The following is an 11,817-nucleotide window of genomic DNA, read 5'->3' as shown; positions in this document are numbered from 1 at the left end:
GAGAAGGCCCTCCCCCTGGGGGTCGCCAGCCGACATTGCTTGGCCGACGGCACCCTGAGGAGGCCCACTCTGTGGGAGCGTACCGGTCTGAGGGAGGGGATCTGCGGCAGAAGGCGGTCTCGGAGATAACCGGGTCCTATGCCATGAAGCGCTTTAAAGGTGGTAACTAACACCTTAAAGCGCACCCGGAAGGCCACTGTCAAGAGGACAGTGTCAAGAGGACAGTGTCAAGAGGACAGTGTCAAGAGGACAGAAGCAGGTAAATCAGATCTTAGTGCTGCTAGGTCTTTTAGGCCCACACATTTGGGTGTATGGCTATGGTGTTCATTGGTTAATGAATACAAATAGTCCTTGGCTTACAACCATTCGTGTAGTGACTGTTCAAACAGCAGCACTGAAAAAAGTGACTTATGACTGGTTTTCACACTTCTGACCGTTGCAGCATCCCCACAGTCATATGATCAAAATTCAGCCACTTGGCAACCGGTTTACATTTATGACGGTTGCAGTGTCCCAGTGTCATGGGATCCCCTTTTGCAACCTTCTGACAAGCAAAATCAATGGGGAAGCCAGATTCACTTAACAGCTGTGTTACTAACGTAACAACTGCAGGGATTCACTTAACAACTGTGGCAAGACAGGTCATAAAAATTGAGCAAAACTCCTTTAACAACTGTCTTAGCAACTGAAATTTTGGGCTCAATTGTGGTCATAGGTCAAGGATTACCTCTATCGCCTTGTAAGGCCCTAGGAGGTTTATTCAGATTGGTGGTTGAATCTCAGCTACACTGCTTATGAATTGCCAGGTGACGATATGACACGGGAACAATTGGGCCTGCAAATGTTTAAATGTGGAGCATACTGTGTTAAAAAATGAGGTGGAATGGAACAGGCTGCATAATGAGATAATTAAGCTTCTAGTCATGGAAGTTTTGTAAACTGTTTAGCTTCCTTTCAAATAATCTAACTGTTTCTGAAGTATGCATTGCAGTTAACTAAATGTATTAGTGGAGCCTTCCTATTTTAATATTTTCTTTTTCTGTATAGTTCTTCAACGGGTAAGCCTGAAGATTGGCCACAGGACATGAAGGAATATGTCCAGCGTTGCTTCACTGCTTGTGAGTCAGAGGAGGACAAAGACCGCACAGAGAAGCTACTTAAGGAGGTCCTACAGGCCAGGCTGCAGGATGGCACTGCCTATACCATTGACTGGAGCAGGGAACCATTGCCTGGGTGAGTAACTTTGGGAGAAGAGGTGAAGTGCATAAATAACCCAAATAATCTTAGTGAGTTGTATTTATTTCCCTCCTGATAGTATTATTTTAAGATAAGGAGAGGCAAAAATATAAGTAATCAACTGGAGAGTGATGAACATTGTCACTGACTGGAGATTTGAATACAGGTAGTCCTCAAATTATGACCATAATTGAGCTCAGAAGCATGGTTGTAAGTCATGCAAGTCATTAAGTGGGTCAAGATGTGACCATATCTGTTTTGTTACCTTTATTTCAGCAGTCATTAAGCAAATCCATTGTCCACAATGGGCATTTTTGCCAGAAACAGTCATTGGTTTTCAGCAAACAAAATCAGCATAATAACTTGTGGTCATATGACTGTGGGACACTGCAAATGATTATAAATGGGCTGATTGCTGGATGCCAAAAATGTGATCATGTGACCGCAAGAGTGCCCTGATTGTCAGAACTTTGAATGTGGGTCATAAGTAGCCCTTGGGAAGGTCTGTCATAATTTCAAACATTCACTAAGTGACCAGTTGTAAGTCGATGACTACTTATAACTTTCTTACCTCTATCTAACGAACTAAGAAGGGGAGAATGCTTGGAAGACCAAGATTTCTGTTCTTTTTTTCAGGATGCATTTTCCTTAAGCGGCAGATAAGGCTAGTAGACTTGATTGCATCTAGTGGAGTTAGCACACAACACGCTCAGCTTTTTTAGCTGGTGTGTATGTTTAGAGTTTTGAGTGCATATAACGGATGGCCTAGTAGTTGGCATGGTGAGTAGCTTGCTCATTCACAAAACCATTTCCTAAGATTCAGCAGATCTGTTCTTCTTTCTACAGCTTGGGCCGAGACAACTTGTCTGAAAGCCCCAAGAAAAAACAGCAGCGCTGGGAAGTGTCTTCTCTCCACTCGCCATGTGCCTCTATGCAATCAAGCCTTGCTCAACAGCAGCAGAGGAGCGGGGGCGGCAATTCCCAGCCCCAGCGAGGGGGAGGTAGCGGAGGAGCTGGGACTGGTCGGACTCATGGGAATGCCTTCCCCACCAAATTTGGAAACCGCAATGTTTTCATGAAGGAAAACAGCTCACCCTCAAGTGTTGATTCACGTTCTAGGTCAAGGTCATCATCCCGATCTCCCAGTCGCCACTTCCGAAGAAGGTAAACAACGGAGATCAAAGAATAGAATATATTTGTGACAGTTATCTTGGGGTCTGTGCAGTTCCATTGGTTCTACGTTGGAGGTATCACTTCATTCCTTGCATATGTGCACAGCCAAGGTGATTAAAACTCCCCCTGATGAATGAAGGCACATGTATGCATCCCAGAATAATGTTGCAGGATCTAATCTGAGTTGGTTACCAGGACCAGAGGTTTAGCCTTCCAAGCTTTCAGACTTGTGTTAGAGCTCATCCTCAGGGAACTTACTAAAGCTCTGCTTCTGGGGACCGATGCAAATTGGATCCTGCAAAGCTTCACCTGTTTGATATGAACATGCCTATTACACTAGAGCTAGAAGTTTCAGTTTTGAAACAAAAGAGAAGTTACAAACCAAGACTAGTGGAAGCCTGTAACTTTACAGTTCAAATAAAATAATATTGTTCATTTTATCGAGCTTTTTTTTTGGCTGATTAAAATAATACCAGGTCTTGAGTTTAATGTAACAGCCAAAGGTAAATCTTTTCTTCATCTTATATAGTGATTCAGATTCAGACAGCTCCTATTCTGGAAATGAGTGTCGCTTGGGTGGCCGTCGGAATACTCAGAAAAACCGAGGGCGTGGAGGCCACATGGATAGAGGGCGGATGAGAACACAGCGAGGAAAAAGGCAAGTTGCACGGGGAGAGGGGCTTCAGTGTGATTGCTAGTTGCTAATACGTGATTTGGAAATAGAACTTGTAAGAGTGATTGTAAGAAACTTTTAGTTTTTGACCCTCAGAGAAATGGAATCATGCAAGAAGCAGTGCTGTACTCAGAACTGTTATGCACAAAGTCCTCAGTGCATGCCAATCCTATTCTGCAAGATCCTTAGGGATTTTCAACAATTCAAGTGTGAGACCCAACCCAGATTTAATACAGTTTTATTAAAGAGATTGTTTCCTACTGACACATGTGATTACTTGTATAGCAGATGTGGCTTTTCCTTGAAGTATCATATGTCATGGTTCCGATGCTAGGACCAACAAAATCCGAACTCGAGGCTAGAGGTTTCCTCAGAGAACATGTTTATTGGTTACAAAATATCGGCAAGGTCAAAAGTGAAACCAAGTCTGAAATTCCCTCCAAAAAGTTACGTTACTACAAAGTCAAACTTCCCACCCCAATGCTTTGCACTCGGCTCTCTTCCTCAATAGAATAATTTGGCAGGCTTTGTAACAAAATGCCCAATCCCTTAAGCTAACTGATGAATGACCTTGGTTCCCACGGGACCCAGAATTGTTTAGCAAAGACACTCCGCACCCCCTCCCTTTCTTGTGGCAACCTAGAACGAGCAAGAGGGCTTCAGCCAGGTTCATTGTAGAGTTGACATCATACATTTCTTCAGAAGTTTCAGTTTTGGCCTTACATTCATACATACTGAGGAGTCATGATGGCACAGTGATTAGAATGCAGTATTGCAGGCTGACTCTGCCCACAGCCAGGCGTTCGATCCTGATCGTCTCAATGTTTACTCAGCCTTCCATCCTTATGAGGTCGTTAAAATGAGAACCCAGATTGTTGGGGGCAATATGCTGACAATTGTAAACCGCTCAGAATGCTGTAAAGCACTATGGATAGGTATATAAGTCTAAGTAATATTGCTATACATACATGTAATCTTAAAAAGTCTTTCCTGATTTTGATTAGCTTAGCTGTCTTGGGATTTCTCCAGCTTCTCTATGCATTTCTGGTCTTTTTTTTTCTTTTTTCTTTTTTTAGATTTCAGATAACAAATCATTCTCTTATGGGAACAGTCCACTTCTCCGTCAAGCACCTGCGTTACCTTGGCATTCTTGCAGGCTCTCACCGTCCATGAACGGCTTCTTAGAATCCCGTTTTCTCCTGCTCTTTCTACCCCTCCCCCCTTTTCTATGGCAAGTTGGTTAGTGATAGAAGCTAGCAGGCATCATAGCGATTCAATGTTGACAGCAGCAAATTGAGTGGAGGACTTTTGGAAAGGAAGGGAAAGCATAGAAAAGATGCACCTTGCTAGGCGACTGGTGGTACTCGGGTGTTGCCATATCCTAAAAGTGGTACAATGGGTGAAAAGGTTGAAAAGCCCTGTCTTAGAGACCTCATAAGTTCCTCTTGCCTTCTTGGCATCAGTTGTAAGTTTCAGTTTTCCAGCTCATTGCATTTCTTGACATAGTTCCTTTGCAGCTTTTTGACTCCATCTTTGCCCATTCTGCTTCCTGTGACATTTTCCCACTTCCATTCATGCCCTAAAGTGCTTATGTTGAGTTTAAATTGTAATCTAGAAAGAGTGCAGAGAAGAGCAACAAAGATGATTAGGGGACTGGAGGCTAAAACATATAAAGAACAGTTGCTGGAATTGGGTATGTCTACTCTAATGAAAAGAAGGATAGGGATGACATGATAGCAGTGTTCCAATATCTAAGGGGTTGCCACAAAGAAGAGAGCATCAATCTATTCTCCAAAGCACCTGAAGGCAGGACAAGAAGCAATGGATGGAAAGTAATCAAGGAGAGAAGCAACCTAGAACTAAGGAGAAATTTCCTGGTTAGAACAATTAATCAGTGGAACAACCTGCCTCCAGAAGCTGTGAATGCTCCAACACTGGAAGTTTTTAAGAAGAGATTGGACAATCATTTGTCTGAAATGGTATAGGGTTTCCTAAACAGGTGGTTGGACTAGAAGAACTCCAAGATCCCTTCCAACTCTGTTATTCTATTAATCAGTGAACAAAGATACTACAGCATTAATGATCATGAAGATCTATGATTACAATAATTTGTATAAAACAGTTAACACAAATACTCCTAACTATTGCTTGGATGATTACATAAGGGTCTTAGCAACACATCCAATTCAACTCACTCTCCCTCTCCCTCTCCCTCTCCCTCTCCCTCTCTCTCTCTCTCTCTCTTTAAATTTTTATTTATTCCTTTTTCACTATACAACAAAAACAAAATACAAAATACATTTTTTTCCTTAACAGTACTGTGTTATACATCTCATATATGTTATTTACAATTATTTACATTAGTAATCATATCTTTTTATTTCTCTGTTCTAGCCAATCATAACATTTGTTCCATATCTCGTAAAATTCTGTTGCCTCCTTGTCTTTTAGTTCTAGCGTAAGCTTGTTCATCTCTGCACATTCTAGTATCTTACAGATAATCATATCATTTGTAGGTATGTTTTCACATTTCCAACACTGCGCATATGCAATGTGTGCCGCTGTTGTTATGTGTACAATGATGTATTGATGTTTTTTCATCTTTGGATTAATTATACCTAATAAGAATAATTTGGGTTTAAGTTCAATTCGTTCTTTTATTATCTCCTGTATCCAGCTCCTTATCCGTTCCCAATAGATCTTTGCTTTAGGGCACAGCCACCACATATGATAGAATGTTCCCTCCTTATTTTTGCATTTCCAGCACTCCGGATTCATATTTTTGTACATTTTAGCCAATCTCGCCGGTGTTAAATGCCATCTATAGCAGGGCTTTTCAACCTTTTTACCGATTGTACCACTTTTAGGATATGACAATATTCGAGTACCACCTAGCAAGGTGTCAAAAACTTGATGACCAAAAAAAAAACCTGTTCAAAGTTGCAGTTGCACTGAAATGACTTGTGACCATTTTTCACACTTATGACCATTGCAGCATGCCCAGGGTCATGTGATTTATATTTGGATGCTTGGCAACTGATTCATATTTATAATGGTCACAGTGTTCCAGGGTCATGTGATCCCCTTCTGCAACCTTTTGACAAGCAAAGTCAATGGCAGAGCTGCTGGTGGCCAAGTGCTAAGGCGGGACTTCCTTTCCTCCNCCCTTCCCTGCCTCCCTTTTTCTCATTCCCATCTCCTTCTGAAGGAAGAATTTGAACCCCCCCCCCATATTTTCCCTCTTCCATATATTGATCAAACAAGGAAAGGCCTCCAGAGACAGAAAAGACAAGCTGCTGAGTGAACTAGCTTAAAAAGGCACATTCCCCTTTAAGAATTAACTACTGGCTAGAAAGGAAAGTAAGGAGCGCAGCTGGCACTTAAGGAAGAAAAAAAATGTAAGTACTGGCTGCCGGCTAAGGCAGCCTCCCCAAATGGCTCCATTCATAAGTAAAGGAATGCTACAGGCAAAATCCATTCAGGAGAAAAATACTTCAAAATCCCTTGCAGCAAAACTTACAGCTAACAACAGCAGAGCAATAGAAGCTAACATGAGACATCAGCCAAATAGAAATTGCTAAACACTCGTTAAGAACACAAAGCCCACATTGCACAAATCCCAGAACTTCAAAGTCACAAAAGCACATAAGAATCCTTCCACTCTCCATCTCCTTCCCTTGTGCCTCACCTCTAGCCATTGCTGCCTTTTTTCATTCCTCTTGGAGGGTGACCCCTCCCCCGCTGCATTTCTTGCCTGTTTGCTGCTGCCAGCACAGGTGGCTGCCACAGCAGTTGTAGATCGGCTCATGGCCAGCCTGCTTGATCTCCTCTCCTCTCCCCCCACCCTCCCCCTTCGGTGCAGCTGACTCCACCTCCTCCCAAGGCTGCTGCTTTTTCTCTCTCTCCCTCTCCTGCCCAATCTGCCTCCTTTTATAGGCTCTCCTGTCTCCACCCCCCTCCTCCTTTCTCATGGGGGAGGGTGAGCCAGAAGTGAGCCTGGGGCATTTGCAGCTCCAGAGGACTCTCACTGTAAGTCCTTGCCTGTGCTGGCTCTTTCCCTCCCCCACTACACTTGGCTAGGCAGGGCTGCGTACCACCTGCCACTCATTAATGTACCACAAGTTGAAAAGCCCTGATCTATAGAACATTTTATATTGATTTTCCTTATATGCAGTTGACAATGTCAGTTTACAATTTCTGTTCCATACTCTTTCCCATTCTTCCAATTCTATATTTCGGCCCACATTTCGTGCCCATGCTATCATTGGCCCTTTTACTATTTCTTCCTCCAAATCTACCTCTAGTAAATATTTATAAGTTTTTGTTAGAAATTTTCCTTCCTTACCTGTCAAAATTTTATCCAATTGCTGTGGTGTCTGGTTTATTCCATGTTCTTCCATATTCTTACTATGTTTAGATTGAATCTGTAAGTATGGCCACCAATCTATAATTATTCCCTGTTCTTCTAATTCTTCTCTTGATTTGAGGTTTCCTTGTTTATCTAATAGTTCTTTATATCTAATCATCTTTTTTTATCCAATGTGTTAGGGTGAATCATTGCCTCAATCGGTGAGGTCCAATTTGGGATTTTCATATAGTGTCTCTTTTTAACTTTTTCTCACGTCCGAATCAGCGCATCTCTTATCTGATGCTGATAGAAATATGTGTGTGTTTTCTTGTATTTTCCCCATAAAAAGGCATGCCAGCCAGCCTGCAGGTCATGCCCTTCAATCATTAAAACCCTTTTGTTGTCTAGGTTTATCCAATCCTTGATCCAGACTAATCCAGCTGCTTGGTAGTAAATTTCCCATTTTGGGAGCCCAAGTCCACCTCTACTTCTACTATCTTGTAACATTTTCATGTTTATTTGTGCTTTTTTGCCCAACCAAATAAATTTGTTTGTTATTTTGTCCAATTCTTCAAAAAAAAAATTTCTCTAATTTTATCAGGACTGTTTGAAATAAATATAATAGTTTTGGTAATATATTCATTTTAATCAGCGCAATCCTACCTAATAATGGTAATTGTAATTTCCCCCAGGCCTCAAAATCTTTTTTCATTTGTAATATCAATGTTTTATAGTTGTCCTCTTTTATTGAGGAACATCTCTCTCTCTCTCTATTCAGACATGATCAAGGTCCTCCCAAACGCAATCGGAAACGCAACACTATGGATTATGAAGACCCTGAAAAGGAATTCAAGAAGGAACGGAGGGCAGCCCGCTTCCAGCACGGAGCCCATCCAAAAAAGCTGCGTCTGGAACCTCTTATCCTACAGATCAATGCTCTTGACACCGTTGGCTCTGATGGCCTTGACTGGAATGAGCTGAAGATTGTAGGCACCTGCCAAGATATCACAAAGCATTACCTGCGCCTCACCTGTGCCCCAGACCCCTCCACTGTCCGGCCTCTCTCAGTGAGTAACCGCCAAGGGGAAAGCAAAAAGTCTTTTCAAAGAACCTGCCTACAGGTAGTCCTTGACTTGCAACAGTTCATTTAGTGACTGTTCAAAGTTACAATGGCACTGAAAAAGTGACATAACCGTTTTTCACATACTTATGACCGATTCAGCATCCCCATGGTCATGTGATCAAAATTCAGCCGCTTGGCAACTGACTCGTACTTATGATGGTTGCAGTGTCCCAGCATCATGTGATCAGCTTTTGTGACCTTCTGACAAGCTAAGTAAATGGGGAAGCAAGATTCACTTTAACCATGTTACTAATTGAACAGCTGCAGTGATTCACTTAATAACTGGACCAAGAAAGGTCATAAAATGGGGCAAAACTAACAACTCATTTAGCAACAGAAACTTTGGGCTCAGTTGTGGTCATAAGTCAAGGACTGCCTGTAGTACGTGTTTGCTTCTATTTTGCTTTCTATTTTGACCTGTCCTTTTTAACAGTTCTGAGTTGGTTTCAAGGCAATAGGCAGCGATAGGATGTGAAAAATTCTTAAGAAAGGAAGTGGAAGAAGAAACAGATTTGCCCAGCCAGGCGTGCAAGAATAGAGACTGTGTACTAGACAGGATGAAGTGGTACAAAAAAGATATATACTCCTTTACTCCTATCCTGTGCATAACAAAGATCCACTCTGCTTCTCTACAGCATTGTTTTGTCCAGTATTCATGTTTTAAAGTTAAGGTGGATGGGCAGGCTTCAACTTGGACTGATGAATTGCAGACTGACTATTTTTTTTACTAGTAGGTAGGAAATGACAAACCGGGTGTGTTCTTTCGGGATGGAAGAACTGTTAAATATAAATTCTGTCAGTTGCCTTGAACATTCCTTGGACAGAAAGTGCAGGCTAATCTAGGAGAATAGTTATGCCATTCTGCAGTCTTGGCAATGGTCATCATTCCTCCATCAGCAGTTCATGTCTGTTTGTACAAAATATTTTGTTTGTCCCTTTTTGAAAGCTCTTTTTCCTGGGCAAGGTCCAGTCTTATTCCAGAGCTGTTTTAGAAGTTGATTAATGTTTGCCAGATATCTTTAAACTGTGCTTCCCTCTTTTCTTCCAGGTACTTAAAAAATCTTTATCTGCAGTGAAATCCCACTGGAAAGAGAAGCAAGATTATGCCTATGCTTGCGAGCAGATGAAATCAATCCGGCAGGACCTTACAGTAAGCCTGTTCAGGCCTTGGTGGGGGGCAGAAAGATGTGGCTCAATTCACAATTTGAATGCTAGCTATAATTTTCTAACCATGATTAGACTTAACCATGTTAAGTCACATGTGGCTGTCTTCATGCATCATTCAAAGCCACAATTAGCAAAGCCAAAACAAACTAGACATCAATAGAATATGAAGCTGGCCACCACTGTGATAGTTGGATTAAAATGTATCTCAATATATTTGGTTGCTAGTTGTCATTTTGAAGGTGGAGAAGTTAGAGGAACTTTAGCTACTTTAGAATAAGAATTGGGTTTTTAAATTAGAGTAGAGCTTTATATTGTAATTGGAGTAGAACACTCCCTCCCCCCCTTTTTTTAAAAAAGGTTGGAAAATGTCTTAACGGTAAGATTTTTAAATCGGAGGGTTTCAAGCTTTTTCATGCCATAGAAAAAATGATCAAATTTAAGATTTTGCTGAGTTGCTAGCTGACATTTGTGAGTTTAACTCAAATTCCATAAAGGAAAATCAGCTACAAAACCAGTATTTTTTAATGTTAGAATGATCTCTGGTTCTTTACCTGGTAGCTTGTTTGGTTAAACCCAGCACCAGCCCATTGTGAATAGAGTAGCCTTGATATGACATTAGTGAGACAGTATCTTAAAAACTATGGGATTAAGGTCTGGATTTTAATGTGCTTCTTCTTGAGCCACTCCTTTGTTGCCTTGGCCATGTGTTTTGGGTCATTGTCATGCTGGAATACCCATCCACAACCCATTTTCAATGCCCTGGATGAGGGAAGGAGGTTCTCACCCAAGATTTGATGGTACATGGCCCCGTGCATTGTCCCTTTGATGCAGTGAAGTCCTGTTCCCTTAGCAGAACCCCCCCCCCCCAAAGCATAAGGTTTCCACCTCCATGTTTGATGGAGGGGATGATGTTCTTGGGGTCATAGGCAGCATTCCTCCTCCTCCTCCAAACATGGCGAGTTGAGTTGACTCCAAAGAGCTCAATTTTGGTCTCCTCTGACCACAACACTTTCACCCAGTTCTCCTGTGAATCATTCAGATGTTCACTGGCAAACTTCAGATGGGCCTGTACATGTGCTTTCTTGAGCAGGGGGACCTTGTGGGCACTGCAGGATTTCAGTCCTTCACGGCGTAGTGTGTTACCAATTGTTTTCTTGGTGACTATGGTCCTAGCTGCCTTGAGATCATTGACAAGATCCTCCCGTGTAGTTCTGGGTTGATTCTTCACCGTTCTCATGATTATTGAAACGCCACGAGGTGAGATCATGCAGGGAGCCCCAGACCAAGGGAGATTGATAGTTATTTTGTGTTTCTTCCATTTGTGAATAATCGCACCAACTGTTGTCACCTTCTCACCAAGCTGCTTGGCAATAGTCTTGTAGCCCATTCCAGCCTTGTGTAGGTCTACAATCTTGTCCCTGACATCCTTGCACAGCTCTTTGGTCCTGGCCATGGTGGAGAGTTTGGAATCTGATTGATTGATTGCTTCTGTGGGCAGGTGTCTTTTATTACAGGTAACAAGTTGAGATTAGGAGCACTCCCTTTAAGAGAGTGCTCCTAATCTCAGCTCGTTACCGGTATAAAAGACACCTGGGAGCCAGAAATCTTGCTGACTGACAGAGGATCAAATAGTTATTTCACTCATTAAAATGCAAATCAATTTATAACTTTTTTGAAATGCGTTTTTCTGGATTTTTTTGTTATTATTCTGTCTCTGACTGTTAAAATAAACCTACCATCACAATTATAGACTGATCATTTCTTTGCCAGTGGACAAACGTACAAAATCAGCAGGGGATCAAATAATTTTTTCCCTCACTGTATGTACCTGATTTGGGATCACTGGAGGGCTTTCAGATAATTCTCAACTGACAACTGTAATGGAGCCTGTCCATTTACATTATTTATTTATTTATTTATTTATTTGATTAAATTTATATACCGCCCTTCTCCCGGAGGACTCAGGGCGGTGCACAGCATATTAAAACAAATAACAATAAAATACCAGAATAAAAACCCCTCTAAAACCAAATTAAAAGCCAAATATTAGTAGCTGTGTAATAATTAAAATTATATTAAAATCATCCCTAACTAAAA

General features: G+C 41.6%; 1 protein-coding gene across 1 annotated transcript in view; it reads left to right on the top strand.

The window, feature by feature from the left end:
- The window catches only part of LOC107296246 (leukocyte receptor cluster member 8-like), a 37,679-nt gene that overhangs the window by 17,933 nt on the left and 7,929 nt on the right, over positions 1-11,817 (top strand). The window contains exons 7-11 of the mRNA XM_015825594.1: positions 1,048-1,233; positions 2,083-2,400; positions 2,939-3,067; positions 8,209-8,497; positions 9,602-9,703. Coding sequence (XP_015681080.1) covers positions 1,048-1,233; positions 2,083-2,400; positions 2,939-3,067; positions 8,209-8,497; positions 9,602-9,703 — 1,024 coding nt within the window. The remainder of the gene's footprint in view (positions 1-1,047; positions 1,234-2,082; positions 2,401-2,938; positions 3,068-8,208; positions 8,498-9,601; positions 9,704-11,817) is intronic.

This window comes from Protobothrops mucrosquamatus, unplaced genomic scaffold (genome assembly GCF_001527695.2).
Source record: "Protobothrops mucrosquamatus isolate PMUCROS unplaced genomic scaffold, P.Mucros_1.0 scaffold2706, whole genome shotgun sequence".
NCBI classification, from domain to species: domain Eukaryota; kingdom Metazoa; phylum Chordata; class Lepidosauria; order Squamata; family Viperidae; genus Protobothrops; species Protobothrops mucrosquamatus.
The sequence above is the reverse complement of the archived record's forward strand: the minus strand, read 5'-3'. Positions and strand labels throughout refer to the sequence as shown.